Below are 17,960 nucleotides of genomic sequence, written 5' to 3' on the forward strand. Positions count from 1 at the left end.
GAGCTGATGATGATGTAATCTTGCTTCATTATAAGCCTTTTCACTTTCCCCGCTCGTTTCATATTTTTAAATCGTTATTGAATATTAGTAATTTTAAATAAAATAATTTCAAAATTGATTTTGCTTTGCTAATTCCTCTTTCTACAAAAAAAACTTTTAAAGCTTTAATAACAGTAATAGATAAATGTTTGAAGCAGTAAAATTTACATATGATATATCCTTAAGCCCGTTACAATCTTTGTAATGTTTTTATTCATGTGAAAGTCGGGTTTTTAGTGTGGTACATTATAAATTTATTGCGTTGAAAATTTTTGTTGCTCTCTGAAAAACAAATTCGTATAAAAGGATTTGTATTATTTATTACTTTGGCTGTACTCGTGGAATTTCGTTCGCCTTGACATGTGAAATAGGCGAATATTTGCTTGTTAAAACATTAGCCATGCGAGTCCGACAACGCCCGGGAAAAATGGTGTGGGTGAATTTTTTAAGAATTTTTGATTAATGAATTATAAGTTGCACTTATACAAATCCTATCTTATTATTTTTTCTAAATATATTTACAGTTTTATTACTTTTGTATAGGGCGAAGATTACTATTCATTCACAGATTCGCAGTATCAACATTTTACGAAAATACAATGATTTTTTTTGCGATATTTACAAAACTATAAAAAATATAAACGTGTTTGTTGCGGATGGATGACTACGTGTCGTGAATCTATTGCTAGATCCATAAGTTTTTGTATATGTGATAAGGTGGGTTCTGGCAACGGCACCGGCCTGCAGCTATACGGGCCGTCGATCCAGCCGCGGCACTGCGTGGTGGCGCCCGCTGACGGCGGCTACAGCGTCACGCCGCTGCACCCTGACGCACAGGTCTACCTCAACGGACGCAGGGTCACCCACACGCAGCGATTGCAGGTACACTCAACAAAATATACTCGTATATTGAGTCGTACAAACAACGTCTTAGTTGTCATTTATAAAATTTCCCATAAATAAATATATTTCTTGCCTCTTGAAAACCTTTGAATTTTATATGCTTTTAAAAATATGTCTCCGTCTTTTACATTTTTAGTAGTAAAAGTTTCACTATATAGTGTAAAAATATTGCGATGAACGTACGGTTGTATTTTACATAGGGTACGTACGTGTTGCAAATGAACTCGCACTTATACTAATAAAATATGCAATTAGACTTTTAGTAGCGCTAACATTCGAAGCTCATTAATTTTAACTCATAGAAATTTTAATTTTTCTAGCACTTCACGTTTTGTTACATTTTTTAAACGTAATTTTAATAATGTAACATATGTTTTTATACAAACATTACATCATTACTGCCATTATTTTATCTATATATCTATATATATAAAAGAAAGTTGTGTTAGTTACACCATTTATAACTCAAGAACGGCTGAATCGATTTCACTGAAAATTGGTGGGCGGGTAGCTTAGAACCAGGAATAGGACATAGGATAATTTTTACCCCGTTTTCTATTTTTTATTCCGCGCAGACGGAGTCGCGGGTAAAAGCTAGTAATTAATATATATATTAATATATACCGACTTCGTCCGCGCGGATTTAAATAAATAATTATTAGTAACCTATGTTTTCTTCCAGTCCATGTTTTATATTCTAATATAATACTAAATATCAGCCATATCCATTGAGCCGTTCTGGAGCTAGCTTTTAACATTAACAAACATCCTTGCATCCATTCATCTATGGATACATTCGTATTTATAATATTAAATTAAGATATACAACTTTTGTTTGTTTGGTCAGAAATATCATCTTAGAAAAAGTTTTCAAAGCATTATAACGTCACCAAGCCCCACCCTATGCCTTACATTCCGCAGGCAATGAGACTTGCCCTCGTATGTTTCCTAAGACACTCTATTAAATTATTAAAGCATCGAGAGGATGGCTTTTAGAAAACTATTACCGAAACTTTTTCGGCGATTTGGGACTTGTTAAATAAGTATCAAGACCTCAATTCATGGGCGTCGCCAGCCGATGATCTAAGCTAAGCTAGGCTTTGCAGCTACCGTTAATATGGTTTTAGCGACGCCCATGCCTCGTTTTCGAAAGAGGCGTCTTTAGAGAACAATGAGAAGTCGTCAAATTTTAATTGTTTTGTTTATCTCAAATAATCTTAATTTCATAAGTATTAGACAATTTTGGGTTTGATTCCAGCGTCATGATGTACACATTTCCCATCTCTTTAACTTCACTTATTCACTTTAAACCATAAAACAAAAGACTTTTAAATTTTATGAATATTCGATCATCAATATTGTCAATATTCTAGTTTAATGTTAGCAGAAAATAGTTTACTCCTTTACCCTATTTGCAACCGCCCGCTAGCGACTTACCGACCTTTCCAGAATTAGCCTTAATGCTTTCAATAACATGTACAAAAATTTAGTCGTTTTGTAGTACTCGACTTAACTGTTCTTATGTTCGTACTTTATGAAATCGGCTTTTACTTTTATATTAGCTAACTTTTAGGGCTGCCAATTTTTAAGGAATGTAGACCCGAACATACAAAAAAATGACGAACAAGACTTGCAAACCTTGGCTTATTAGATGACGAAAAGAAAAGACAATCTGTGAATTGTTTTACACCATACTCTGACCCGAAGGCACCACTGGCAAACTCTTAGCCCGAATATGTACATTGCAAATCCGAACAATTGGTGTCAAAGTCGAAGCTGTGGCAGCCCCTACCAATTCGTAATGACCCTACGTTTAAAGGTCGTTGCCAATTCACTAAGCCAAAGTAATTCCGTGACTACATGTGGTAGGGGTAGAGGTAAATTGCGGTTAATTACTGGTTATATAACAGTTAGAATGAATGGAAACGATTACGTTACAACTATTGAACATTTTTAAATTTATAATGTCTTCGTTAATTTTTTTATAATTTTCATGAACTATAATGTATTTAAAACCCTTTAGAAATGTGCTTCATTGATATTCAATGAAAATGTACTGTATTTTTTAATTGGCTTCCTTTCTCAGCACGGTTGCCTGGTGAAGTTCGGTCGCGTGTCTACCTTCCGCTTCGTGGACCCCGCACAAGAGAATCTCATAAACAGGAACCTGGCGCAGTCGCAAAACTACGGCTCCGGCTCAATATACGACAGGTCAGTTATAAAAGTCATCCAATCACCTTTTATAAATGTTGTAGACAACTGTTCAAGTTATTGTAGAATTACTGTCTGTCTTATAGACGTGTAATTTCGAGTAGATGTTTCATTTGTACACTGCAACATTGTTTTTTATATATTTAAGCTCTAACTCCAATTGTATAGACTTAAAACTTTTGCTTGTTAATCACCTCTTTCTACTACTTTGTTATTATGTTCGTTCATTGTTTTTTTTTTTCGTTGCATGTTACTGTCACTGGCTCACCGACATACGCTTGTTTTACCTTTAACGCGTTAGATCGCCGACGTCGGCGGAGAATAGCGGCGCGATGTCCCCTACCTCGCTCGCGTCCCACCACGCCGACCTCGACACCAACTCGAATGCGAACGTAACGAACGACACCGAGTACCCGGGCACCGCCAGCCCCGTGTCGCACGACGCGTTCGCTTACAGAGACGGCAACGATACCATGTCGCCCTACAACAACAACACGCTCAAACTGGACAACGAGTCGCTCATGATGTCGCAGCATCTGAGCGACTCCAAGGACGACTACATGAGAGATGAGCCCTCGGGCGGCGCGTACACCGACCAGGACCAAAGCGCGGGCGTCAGCCGCACCGGCTCACACTACAAGGACAACTACGAGACCACCTTCGATCTAGACGGTAACGTCGAGACGAAGAGCATTTGCAGCGCCAAGAGCGGTGGTTCGGGACACGATAACAGGTATGACAAGTTTTTGTTGCTCGGAATAGTTTTGGCACTTAATTTTTTTTTAGGTCTACACTACATTTACTTTGGTCACCTTTAATTTTATATAAAATGTATATAAATGGACATTTTATTTTTATAAACCAGAGGTAAGTGCCACAATAATACCGTGTTTATAATAATACGCATAGATGGAAAATAATTAATTGATAGAGGGTTGAATTATTGCGGCCATTCCGACATGTAAAATAGCTTACCCTTAATCGTGAGAAAGTCCAGGTGTGACTAGGGAAGTCAGCCGATGTTAGCTGACTCCGTGTCGTCCTTTTTATCATGAATCATAAATTTCAAGTAGTTGTTTGTTGAAAATTCTATCGTTTGTGAAACTAATTACGAGTGAAATGTTCACAACATTTGTTTGCTGTAATTTTTGATGACCTTTTCAGGGTGTCGACGTGCGCGCGGCCCGGCCAGGAGGCGATCCTGCCGGCCGTGCTGGAGTTCCCGGAGGCGGGGCAGGCGCAGTTCCTCGCCGCCGTCATCACCAGGCTCGACCCGCACGCGCCCGCTTTCAAACTAGCACCAGTATACACGTTATATTTGTGTGCCAGGTACTTGAAAAACATATTTTTGGATAAAAAATGCTCTCGAATCACTCTCTCAAATACTGTTTGGCCGAGCTAAATTTCGTGTTGGAGTTTAATGTTGAATCGTATGTCGACCTCGTCAGATACCGCGCCTCGACGCACTACCGGCCGGAGCTGACGCCGACGGAGCGCGCGCACAAGCTCACCGCCTTCCTGCACCACGTCGCCACTCTCATACATGCCACTGTACAGGTATCTACAACTAAATTATAAGGAAAGAATTGATTGTTTGTTTGCATTGAATAAGTTCCGAAAGTATTGAACCAATTTGAGCTAACAGGAAGTTACACTATCTCCGGGTGACACAGGCTACATTTTATTTAATTCCGCCCGAACGAAGTCGCGGGAATTACTAATTACAAATATTTCGAAAGTTTACTGTAAAGGATCCTTGTGTTTCACTGTAATCCTTTAAAACTATTAAAAATAACATTAGTTGTTTCGTGACTGTTAAAATAATGTAATTCTCCAGGAGCGTTGCACGGACTCGGCGGCGCAAGCGTTCTGGATGGCCAACGCGAGTGAGCTGCTGCACTTCCTCAAGTGCGACAGACATATCTCCTCATTCTCCACACAGGCACAGGAACTGCTGCCGCAGACAGTACAGAATGCATTTAGGTACATTCTCACTCCATTACTTAATACAATAAAGTCTCTTTATTTGTGATTACCTTACGTGTGGTTTAAAAACTCGCGAGCAAATTAATCGAGAGCAATTCCCGAAATCAATGCAAAATATTTGGCTATTTGCCTTTTCCGACAACATTCTTCATACATTTGTGTTTACTACTTACACGTGTAGAGGCAGGTTTTACAAAAGTACAAGTCATTATTTTAAAAAAAAAGTTAAGTTTTTGTAATCTTACTCTTTCACACTCTTGTGAAACATCTTAGATAACAACTTTTACTTAAAAGTTGACATTGAAACAGTATTATTTGTCCAGCAACCTAGTGACGTGTTTCCAAGAGGAGCTGGGGCGCGCGCTGGTGACCCTGAACAGTCCGGCGGGCGAGGGCGAGGGCGGGGGCGGGGGCGGTGGCGGGGAGGCGGGCGACGCGACCGAGGCCACGGCGCCCACGCTGCAGGCCCTCGCCGCCGCCATGGTGCTGCTGCGTCGGTGCCGCGTCAACGCCGCGCTCACCATACAGCTCTTCTCGCACCTCTTCCACTACATCAACGCGTACTGCTTCAACAAGGTTATTACTAATTATATACAGATCGGTCCCGAGTTCTTTAATGGTTTTTGTTTTTTGTAACTTACTGTTACATATATGTGTTCTTTATGATTCACCAGTTGGTGTTGGAGCCGGGCACGGTGAGCGCGCGCTGGGGCGCCGCGCTGTCGGCCCGCCTGGCGCTGCTGGCCGCCTGGGCGGAGCGCCAGGGCCTCGAGCTCGCCGCCGACTGCCACCTCGCGCGCACGCACCAAGCCGGTGAGATAACATTTCTTGTGACATTCTATATATGGGCGAAACTGAGATAAATTTATCTAATTAACAGTATTGTCATTTAATTTAATAATGTTTCCAGCTCGACTGATCCAAGGCGAGTACCGCACTGCGGAGGAGGTGCGCGCGGCGCTGTCGGCGTGCGTCAAGTTGAACTCGGTGCAGGTGCGTGCGCTGCTGGCGCCCATAGCCCCACCCGACATCGTGGACGCCGCCGTAGCGCACGCCCGCGCACTCGCAGACGAACTATACAGGGCCGACGGCAGAGAAGTAAAAACATACTATTATACATTAAACGCACGACTAAACTGTTTGGTCCAAGTTGTTTATAGAAGCGTAATTGAATGACAGATCCGGGCAGAGGAGAGCAGGTGGCTGGGCGCGGCGCTGCTGATTCCCGGAGACGGGTTCAGTGCGGAGGTGGTGCGCGGGGTGCCGCCCGGGCTGGCGGAGTTCGTGGCGCCCCTGCAGCGCGGCGCGCTCTGCCGGCTCGTGCACCAGCCGCGCGCGCTCGGCGCCTGGTCCGTGTACCTCGCCACGCACGCGGCGCACGCGCAGCCGCGACACGACACGCGTCCGCTCATCGTGCGCCTCAACAAGAACTCCTCCGGCATGGGGCTCAGTATTGTCGCTGCCAAGGTATATGCTCGAATACTTCACACACTATACATTTCTCTTTAATACTTACTTCCGTCGTCGTTTAGACTTTAGAGTGTGTACAAAATACTAATACCATTTTTATAGTAGATAAGTAAATTGGTTACAAATACTCGTTTAAATTCACATACTAGTATTTTTATACAGTTGTTTTATGTTATCGAACATAGGTTGTACATTTGTTGATGACAAATTAATGATTGATACACCAGGGTGCGGGTCAGAGCAAGCTCGGCATCTACATAAAGTCGGTGGTTGCGGGAGGCGCGGCGGCGGCCGACGGCAGGCTGGCGGCCGGCGACCAGCTGCTCTCCGTCGACGGACACTCGCTCGTCGGCATCACACAGGAAAAGGTATGTATGTGAATACATACGTCATACACACTCATATATTTTACCAAGTACTCCTAGTTATTAGTTGTATACTATTAATTATTTACATAATCAATTAATGATCGAATATGACATTTATAGGCAGCAGAATATCTCGTCCGCACTGGACCTACGGTGACACTGGAAGTAGCCAAGCAGGGCGCTGTGCTGCACGGCCTCGCCACACTTCTACATCAGCCCGCGTACAACCAACGTCAAGGTAAAACATTTAGTTCTTTATATAAAGTATATATAGAGACGTGGTGTAAGTGATGCGAGTTGATTGTGCAGAGTACGAGGAGGTGCAGTACGAGGCGCGCGGACGACGCAACTCTGGCACCTACACCAACCCGCACCCCGCACTGCTGCGCCCCGCAGCGCCGCTCACAGAGCTCGCCACTGCAGGCACTTACATATATACTTGCCAGCTTGTTTTGTCTTTACGTTTTCAGTTTTTATTTCAGTTTTACGAATGTCCGGTTTCGTTGTGTTCTGATTTGGTTTTCTTCTCGGTTTGAAAACTCGTTTGTTTTGTTTTCAGTTGATTTTATGGTTTTCGATGTTTTAATTTGAAGGTGATGGTTTGTTTTTTTTTGTTGCGATATCTATTTTTGCTTTTGAAGTTTGACCATTTTCTTGCCCAGTATTCATACTTGTTTCGAATTCCAGGATACGGTCGTCGCCCGATGTATGATCGTTTTCATCTTAGAGATGAGTCTACGGAGTCGAGTACGGACGATAGCGAGGAGTTTCACCCTCACTATCACGGTTCCATTCCCAGGTTGATTATAACATTGGATAGAGAAAATAATCAACTTCAAGACGACCCTTCGCCGGAAACTCCGGGCTGCCCGATCGAACTCAGGAGTGGCCCGGCCTCGGCGCGCCCTATACCTATTTTTACTTTCACCTGTGAAGACTTTGACGAACTACAAAGACATAATCAAACACAGGCCCCGAGCCCACATAGACCTCGCGAGGAAGCGCCGCCGGTTCCCGAACCGCCAGCAAACTACGATCAGTCGAGTGAAAGCGGCGACGCTATTTGTTTGCCGCCACAAATGCCTCCGATCGACCCCAAGCTTACACTGGATTTGTTGAATGCGCGCGCAAGAGAGGCGGAGAGCTACCGGCGACACTGCACTGCCGGCGACGACTGCGTCAGCGCCTGCGAGTGTTGCCGCACGCCGCAGCCCGACACACAGCAGATACCGTACATTGACGAGCCCAACTCGGAACCTGTCATATTTGAAAACGATTGCGCCGACGAGAGAGTCGCTACGCCGAAAATCCGAAGGATTCTACCGTCTGTATCGATAGATCAATGCGATGAAAAGAAACCGGTGACAGCGGACGCCGAGTGCCAGACGTCTTCCTCCCCCGAGCACGAAGCCACTCAAACAGAGTCAATATCTTTAGTAGAAAGGAAAAGAGATCTAAGTTTGAATCTCGAAAAAGAATCCAAAAATATAGAAAGCATCCACAGTCGTCTGAAGTCTACGTTATTCACTATGTCTAAATCAATTTCTAGTAAATCGGAAGATACCGAGGGACCGTCCACTTTTTCCACTTCGGAATCATTCGATGAAACTATGAATGATAAATACGAGCGTATAGATAAAGTTATACCAAATATTGTAAAAAATGACGCAAAGCAAATATTAGACAGCATCGACAGAAAGTCGTGGAAATCGCCCGATGAATACCGACCCGCCTTTGGAAAGGTTAAAGCTTTGACGAAACGCTTTAATGAAATAAACTTGAAATATTGTGCCAAAAACTACAAGAGGAACTGTCAATCTAGTCCCAATCTTTGCGTCCGTGATGACACGAGAGCTAAACTAAAAGACTGTTTACCGATTAGCACCAGTTTAGCTGACATACAGTTTGATCGCACTAAAACTGATACTAGCTACACCAAAGATACTAAAATGTCTGACGACGAAGTAAAGAGCATCCTGATACAGCTAGAGGACTGGTCCAGATACGGCTCGAGAGGCAGCGAGGATACTCTCGCACAAGGAAACGAATTCGAATTACCGAATCTACCTTCAGAGGAACAAACCGAGAACGCATCTCAAAGCGGTAGTATTATTTTCAACGAATTTGTTGACAAGAAGCCGCGAACAATAACTCTCGATAATATAAAACTGAAGTCGAATCAGTCCAGTATGACTTCTGTTCGGACGAAATCTAGCAAAGAATCAATAGTGGAAAGCAGCAGCTGTGAAAAAATTACTATTCCAAAACCGTCACCAGTGATTCCTGTGACACACAAGCATTTATCCTTACTGGACGTGTCGACAGCAAGTGGTTCAGATGTCAGCAGATACTCGTATCAAATGGCGGCTCAAAGTTGTCCAGACATTAAAAGTTGCAGTACAAAGGCTGCAACAGTTTGCTCTGCAGCAAACAAACTCGGCGACCAGCCTGAAAACCCGCGTAAGACACACACTCGCATGAAATAGGTGTGTTCTAGGACACTGCACTCACTTTATTATCGTTTGTGCATATCATTTTATGAGTTTTACTGCTGCATGATTGAATTCTTTTTGGATTAATATTATTTTGCAGGTTTTAGCTTTAATTTCTAATGGCACTGTTTTATTTATCTGTCGTCGTCGTACTGTGATTTTTTGCTTTTTTCTTAAAATTAATTTGAAGGAGCTGAATTATTAAGACATTTAAACTTTTATATTTTTAACATACTATTTTTACCACATATTAAGTTCAGGCACAGTATATCCTAAACAGAAGGGACTGTCGCATGCCCTTATTATGTACAAACTACACTTTTACCTCTTTATGTTTCCAATTTGAGACACTTTTTAGGATTATCAGATAACATACAAAAAAAAAAATACATAGAAATCATCCTCATCAAATCGAATTTCAAAATCATATAGTTCATCAACTAATTAGGTTAATTTTTTAGGCGGTGCTCTCCGGCGCGCGTCGGAACGCGACCTGCCGTCACGGCTGGCGGCGGAGCCTGTGAAGCCCAGCAAGAGTACGCCCGCGCTGCATCACGCCCCGCCCAGCGCGCACCCCGCACACCCCGCACACCCCGCACACCCCGCACACGTCGCGCCACAGACACAGCCCCAGCCCGCGCCTTCGCACACGTAAATATTGTTGATGTTTACTTTTTCTTTTTATGTTTGCTTAGGAAAAAATTTATGAAAAATGTTATTTGCGAAGCTGGTAAAAGCAGCAATTGCTACGTTACAGAGGTACACAAAACCTAAACTCCAAAGGGACAGCACTTGAAATTTTTCAAACCCACGTTTTTTATAAATCTAGTATTGTACATGTATATAAATAGGCATGTATTTATAAAGGTACATGCGTTCTATTATTAAATGTGTTCTACAACTATTTATAACTTATTTTCCAGTGGCACCCTCAGTCCCGTAGGCTCGAGCCAGTCGGGCGGCAGCGCGTGGGCGGGCAAGTCGCGCAGCAGCCACAACCTGACTGCCGCCGCGCAGGGCGACGCCTTCTACCAGAACCTCACATCTGTCAACTCGCACCCACACGGACACCAAGACAGGTACACTCACAATACTATTGAATGTTAAATATCACTATAGTTTAACTGTTGGCTGCTGTAATAAAAATATTTTGAAACGAAATATTATTTGTTTCTTGTATACAGATGGTGGAATTACCGCACGACTGGCAATAGACCACAATCCGCTCATTTCTCTGCAGCGGGCTCTGAGCAGCAGTCGGAACTTTCGACACATCAACAGGTATATACTTTTTTATTGATTTATGTATTGTTAAAATTACAAAATTAAAATTCGGATTGTCACGATTTCCTTTTTCGTACAGATTAACAATGCTAGTTCTGCGAGTGTTCGAGCAGCTAAGTTGGCGGAGATGTCAGAGGAAGTCACGAGGAGACAACAGCAGCAGCAACAGCTTCTTTCGCAGCAGAAGCAGCACACGCTGCCGCATCAGCACCAGCATGCGCAGCTCAATCAACACCAGTCCCCGCTCGCACACCAAATGTCGCCGCAGCAAATGCAGCACCAGCACCAGAATCAGATGGCTCACCAGGCCAACCATATCCAGAATCAAATGGCTCAAACTGGATATCAATCGAGTCAGCTCGATCTGCAATTGAATCAATTGCACCAAAATCAAGCTGCACATCACATGAGTCCGATGAGCCAGCAGGGTGCGATGGGGCAGCACCTGGGCCAGTTCAGTCAGAGCCAGATGCACATCCACCAGAGCGCGGCGCATTACCCTCAGCAGGGGTCTCCGCAGCTGCCCGCCGCGCACCCCGCACACCCAGCACACACCGCACACACCGCACACTCGCAGAACATGCACCAGCAGTATGCGCACACGCAGCTGCAGAGCCCGCCCAACATTTATCATAATCAACATCAGCAACCACAAAGGTAATAACTAATTAAATATTTATTTCAGTCAGTTTATTTAATTCTATTGTACGTATTTATTCAATAAAATAACAAAGTTATCATTTTTGTGTTCATTTAAAGGTACGATTGGCACCCTCCTGGCCCGCCCTCGCCACAAAGATCACAACCGCCAGTTGCTCCCAAGCCACAGGTATGCATTGAAAAGAAAAATATCCAAATAAATATGCTAAATTACTATAAGTTAATAATTAATTGAATATTGTAAGGGCGCGCGGCGATCGGAGATGGAAGATGAACAGTTGCAACAACTGCAGCAATCGCAGACCTCCACCACAGTCCAGCCGGAGGATGGTAATAGAGATTTTTACAACTTACTTCTATGATAATTAATATATTATACTATACGCTATACGATAGGAAATATTTTATAAAATATTTGTTGAGTATTGGTGTTTGTTAGTGATGCAACGGATGTCTGTTTCCGTTTCCGCAAGTGCGGAAGTTCCGCGTGCTTTTCAACTTCCGTTTCTGCTTCTGTTTCCGCAACTTTTATAACGGAGATAAAACGGAACTTTACGACGACGATTTAAAATGCGCGACGCGAGACGCGCAGTCCGTGCGCGGCCTCTGGCACTTGTCGCATTTGTTTGTTTACGTACTTTTTCGTGAATTTAAGCGTGTAATATTTTCTGCTGCTGTTTGAAACAATCAGTTTCTCTTGCTGGAGTAAACTGTCTAGTTGTTGTCCATATAAAATTTGACAACTGGCAAAATGTGACTATTTCATACTTACGAGTTATTAAATGTACGAGTACTTTTGAATAAGTGATAACCATGTAATATATCATCATTATTATCATCAGCTCACTATACATCCCCACTGAGGGGCTCGGAGCCTACCCCAAATTAGGGGTGACTAGGCCATAGTCAACCACGCTGGCCCAGAGCGGGTTGACTTCACACATATCATTAAATTTTTTCTCAGATATGTGCAGGCAGCATCACTATGTTTTCCTTCACCGTGGGAACGTCGGATAAATGTAAATATCTAACATCTAACACATTGGTACATAGCGGGATTCAAACCCAGGCCCTGCAGATTGCAAGTCAAGTGCCTAATAATTATATCTTTTTCTAATCTAGATTTGGTGTTTTTGATACTTAACACATTCACTGTTTACAAAATAAAAAAAGGTAACAGCTGGGAGCCAAAACTTTTTATGGTGAATTTTTATTTAGTTTATCTGGGAGTGTTTGAACATTACTTGAACAAATAAATAATGTTTTTTGTATTTGAGCGCTAGGGATCATCATTTTGAGCGCTAGGGATGGCAATGGTTTAGTTCACTAATATGTAGATATTTGTTCCACGATTGCATTTCTGTGTACTTAATATGTTACAAGATTTTGACAAAGTCAAGTTTTTCATCAAATTCCAGAATATTGAGTAAAACATGTAAGGATACTAATCAAAACTAGCTTTTATCTTCTCGGTTCAAGATCTTGTAACATTTCATATACACCCACACATACACACATATATACACACACATAAACATAAACGCATACACACACACGTACACACACATACAGGACATACATATGTTTAAAAAATATACATACATAACATTAAGTCCAGCCTTAGCTTCATGTGATACAAGATATTTGTATGTTTGCCTCCGTACGAACGTGGTACTAATCACTACAACACTGTAAGAATGAAACTAATACTCTTTTTCGTTAGTTGACTATATTGCCAGAGTGGCCACACAAAGCAACATGGACTCGCTTCAAACGCCGGCCGCTTACTGGCTAAAGAAATATATTTGTCGTTTATCAACACGAGTGGTTTGGCGAACATTAATTTGTAAATAGTGTAATTTTGTTTCCTGAAAATAAATAAAAAAAACGTATTTTAACTTATTGCAGCACAGTAAAAATACATATATTGAAGACTAAAGGACACCGATATCCAATGCCTTGATAAATTAAAAACGAATACAAACTGTTCTTACCAAAAAAAAAAAATTGTAAATATGTTTTTTTTATTATTTACACTTCTGTTTCCGCTTCCGTTTCCGTTTCCGTTTCTGCTAAAATTTATTTTTGACATCTGTTTCCGTTTCTGGTTCCGGTAAGACACTTCCGTTGCATCACTAGTGTTTGTGCATAGAGCGGTACGTGGCGAGCGCACTGGAGCCGCCTGCGGTGTCAGTGTATCCGGCGGGGGGCTCCGCGGGCGCAGGGAGCGGAGCGCGACAGCAGCCCGCACACAACCCCTGGCAGCGCGAGGAGCGCGAGCGGCAAGCTGAGGCACGACGCGCACAAGCACGCGCACGCAGGTAACGTGCACGTACACAGTGTCATGCACTATCCATCAGTAGTGTATCACTTCCTACAAAGATGTCGCCTCGAGTGTTGAAATTTTATGATATAAATTCTAATTATAATTCTTAAATTAAGAACTTTTTGACCTCTTTCCTTATATTTTCTTATACGTAAACTTAATAATGTTAATGAGTGGTGTTGCAGGGACGCGACCATAGCGCAGCTGCTGGCGTTGGGAGCGTCTCGGACTCCGGTGCAGAACCAACAGCTGCGCGCGCTACAGTTGGAGCGGGACTTCGAGCGGCGTGCCACGCAGCATGATCAGGTAACTACACCTTCTCTACAAATATAGTTAGGTAAGGTGCTTCAATAGTGTAGTATACAATTGCAGAAACAATTTGTTAATTATGGAATTATATTTTCATGTTTAATTTATTTACGAAAAACAGGAAGAGGGTGGAGGCGCAGAACTTTGTGCAGACGAGGAGTGCGACTCACGATCGACGTCAAGGTCGCCGTCGCCCGAGCAACAGATGCACCTGCAGCAGCAGAACGTACAGCAAATGCAGCAGCACACGCCGCAAATGCACCAAATGGCGCAGCACTCGCACCATATGCAGCAACACCAGTCGACGCATGCGCAGCAGATTCAACAACAACACCTGGCGCAGCACTCCCAGCAACTGCACCAACAGCACTCGCAACACGTACAGCAGCAACATTCGATGCAGCACTCGCAGCAGACGCAGCAGCAGCAATCGGCGCAGCAGCAGCAGACGACACTACCGCAGCAGCCGCAACTGCAGCAACCCCCCAAGTCTATACTCAAATCCAATCCACGCAGCGATATAACCAATGGATACGCCGCCGATACAGTAAGTATTGCAGAAATGTTGTTACACTTGAGTAGGTATTATTATATAAAGACTGATTAATTGATGCAATTTTTCAGACGTTGGAGGAGAGTCGCATGTCGGAGCTGACGGAGAACGTGGCGGCACTGAGCGTGTCTGGGGGAGCGCCAGCACCTCCCGAGCGCGGCTCCTCCTTTGCCGTGATGGCGGGCCGGCGCGCTCTCTCTCCCGCCACGTACGATGCGCACGCGCACGCGCACGCCGCGCAGCCAGCGCACGTGCACGCATCTCAACATACGCCTGCATCTGCACCCACCGTCGCGCCACAGTCAGTATTGTGCGCTTTAAATACTTTGACGGATTAATAAAATTAAATGACGATAAAAATTATTTTTTTACATCTTATTGCAGATCACCGCTGAGCACATCCCGAGACAAGCGCGTTTCTTTCCATGAAAGGGCCTCCGCCTCAGCCTCTGCGCCTTCGCCAGCCCCCGCCACGCCCGCGAGCCCCGCTCCCGCACCTCCCGCACCGCCTACCTCCTCCCCACCACCGCTAGACCCACCGCCGAGAGAGGACCCAGATGTAAGTCATTTTAAAATCTTGTTGTCCCATGATATCTAAACAATACACAATAGTGAGCTAAAATATTTATAATTCCAGCGCTTCATCTCTGAGGCGGAGCGGCTTGTGAGCGGGGCCGGCACATCGCCCGGAGCGCCGCTCGCGCACACGCCCGGCGTCATCGGCGCACAGGAGGTCTACAGGTACTGTGCAATGTCTTTATAACTTCACAATAAATTCGTTTATTATCTGGATGTATTTCGTTTTCTGACCTCTAAGTGAATAGTATCTTATGGTAATTTGTTTTTCGTTGTGTCCAGGGATCCGCGAGCGCGACGTTTGGCAGAGCAGCAAGCGCGCGCAACACCCGCCGCGGTGCCGGAGACGCTCTCCTTCAAGGAGAAGATGAAGATGTTCGCTCTCGAGGCCGGCGACCGCTCCACACCCAAGGATAAAGTATTGTACCACCTCTACACTCATATTTCATTTACATACACAAATCAGACAAAAAAGACGTTTGATTTAATTTAAAGAATATTTTTTATTAAAGGTGAAAATATCACGAGCGCAGCGAGACATTGACGCGGTGCACTGAACGCCGAGCGCCCCCCTCCGAACATAGCTACTTAAATCATCAACATACGAAGTATTAAATATTATTTATAAGAGAGTCTTTATAAACGAACTTAATGTACACAACTTATTTATACCCAATGACGTCACTGAAGCTGCATGTTACTGTATTTTGTGATTCATTTTATCCGGAACCTCTGTCCGGTCGCCGTCGGAGCTTCCTACGATCTACGGGACTAAGTTCACAAGATTGCCTTCACACGAACGTAGCACCAATTTACATGTCGATTTTAGAATGTAAGTAATGGTTTCAAATCAATATATTTTAGTGATAATTTGTTATAGTGTAGAGGTGGCCTTAGCAGCTAGTGCACTTGTAGCACCTACCGTATATAGTATTTGAATTATTTAAAATAATATTTTATATTATCTAGAAATTGTGATGGCACATTGAGATCGATAAATTATTATTTAAAAATTAAATTATATTATGTGCCATTTATATGAAAATTATATTGCATTACGTTTGTATTTTGTATGTTAGAGGTTTATTAAAAGGGAGGACCAAGCGTGCGATGTGGGCGGGTGCCTTTACGTGTACCTTTATGTGTAATCGAACATATCCATTGAACTTCACGCTTCATGCTATGAAATATTAAGCTTCATTACATTCCAAAGAATGAATCTTTAATTCTATTTCTATCTTTTTATAAGAATCATTCCTATCGCTCTTCACGAATCATCCGTCAAAAATTGTGTGTAACACGTTTACATTTAGTAAATAACATAATATATTTAGTAATAGATTATTTGTTACTTTTATAAATTTAAAATATTGTAAGTGCTGATCCAGTTTACAATCAACATAAAGCAATAAGGGAATGTGAAGTTTTTATGTAAATACAAATTTATTAATAAGCACGTTTGTGCCAAAATATACATTGTGACTGAGATGGCGGTTACTCTCTTCTATCAGCTTGTAGCTCTTCATTGATTTATTGTACATAGCCAAGTCCTGTGTTGAGATTTTTGACCTGTTTGTATATGTAAATGTTTATTTAAAATGAATTTATATGAAGAGTTTACATATGTATCGCAGGAGTTGATAGACAAATGATAGGAAGGAAGGTGTACGTAGTTTAGTTCCTGGATTTGTTTCCAGTTCACACCCAACGATAGTCAATTAGAACTTTTGAGATTTCTTTGTAGAATTAATAATTGATCATATATTATTTAGCTTGTATATAATTTAACGTAACCTAGTGACTACAATATTTCTTGTATTGTAATTGGATTAGCAATATCGGTTTCAGAGAGAAATTGTACTATTATTATTATTATTAGATATATCGTAATTACATCATTACGAAAGATTAATTAAAATAAATTAACTATCACACAGATATGAAGTTTTTTTTTCTAACCATTGTATATCATAATCCATCTCGATACATCTTATAAAATTTCAGTTTTCTTTTTTTTATCCTGTAAACGTTGTAATCAATGAAACACAATATAAATTTAACAGTGTTTATATTTTGTATCGAGGTTAATAATATGTGTGCCTGTGGCTTTTGATGCAATTGACTAAAGTCCCGCTCGTAGTGGTTTTCAATGTTCTTGTTCTCGATTTAATATGTCAAAGAGTACATAAAATATTCACAAATAACACCTGGTTAAAGAGAACAATTTTACAATACGTTTCAAATAACAATGTGGATATTTTATAACAATGTGACGTCATAACTATAAGAATCTAAATATGTAAGGTTAGGAATACAGACACATTTTAAATGTGTATTTCTTGACTATAAAAATAATTAAAACTATTACTTTTCTGGCGATTTTTTTGACAAATCGTAATCACATTTTTATTTGAAACGTGCCCATACTTTTATCCATTACTGAGCGCATGTTCTTTGACAATTGCATCTTTACAAAACGTATGAAAAAAGTTGTCTAAAAATGTTATTAACATTCGAGTAAAATATAATTTTAATAAAAAGAACAGAATTGTTACAATAATAAAATACACAGATACGAGAACAATGACACAGTTATTGTGAACTGTGCGAATGTCCCGACATTTCGCTTTGGTGATTTTGTGCACTACGTTTACATTACATTACGCCTACAAATATAAAAAACCTTTTTTATTGAGTAGTTCGTATAAAATGCATATTATATTCGATGGAACAACAAAACTGTTTCAATATAGACCGGATAAAACCAGGCGTAGTGTGAGGTT

General features: G+C 42.0%; 1 protein-coding gene across 1 annotated transcript in view; it reads left to right on the forward strand.

The window, feature by feature from the left end:
• The window catches only part of LOC106714968, a 54,874-nt gene extending 37,850 nt beyond the window's left edge, over positions 1-17,024 (forward strand). The window contains 28 exon segments of the mRNA XM_045678428.1: positions 757-921; positions 3,029-3,153; positions 3,455-3,886; positions 4,318-4,482; positions 4,602-4,710; positions 4,991-5,136; positions 5,463-5,715; positions 5,814-5,952; positions 6,050-6,237; positions 6,319-6,606; positions 6,837-6,977; positions 7,098-7,215; positions 7,287-7,507; positions 7,571-9,452; positions 9,931-10,120; positions 10,393-10,548; positions 10,654-10,750; positions 10,833-11,410; positions 11,513-11,582; positions 11,659-11,743; positions 13,566-13,734; positions 13,925-14,045; positions 14,170-14,595; positions 14,673-14,902; positions 14,986-15,160; positions 15,239-15,342; positions 15,460-15,595; positions 15,690-17,024. Coding sequence (XP_045534384.1) covers positions 757-921; positions 3,029-3,153; positions 3,455-3,886; positions 4,318-4,482; positions 4,602-4,710; positions 4,991-5,136; positions 5,463-5,715; positions 5,814-5,952; positions 6,050-6,237; positions 6,319-6,606; positions 6,837-6,977; positions 7,098-7,215; positions 7,287-7,507; positions 7,571-9,452; positions 9,931-10,120; positions 10,393-10,548; positions 10,654-10,750; positions 10,833-11,410; positions 11,513-11,582; positions 11,659-11,743; positions 13,566-13,734; positions 13,925-14,045; positions 14,170-14,595; positions 14,673-14,902; positions 14,986-15,160; positions 15,239-15,342; positions 15,460-15,595; positions 15,690-15,761 — 6,981 coding nt within the window. The 3' untranslated portion in view covers positions 15,762-17,024.
• The last annotated feature ends 936 nt before the right edge of the window (positions 17,025-17,960 follow it).

Source organism: Papilio machaon, chromosome 6, assembly GCF_912999745.1.
Source record: "Papilio machaon chromosome 6, ilPapMach1.1, whole genome shotgun sequence".
Taxonomy (NCBI): Eukaryota; Metazoa; Arthropoda; class Insecta; order Lepidoptera; family Papilionidae; genus Papilio; species Papilio machaon.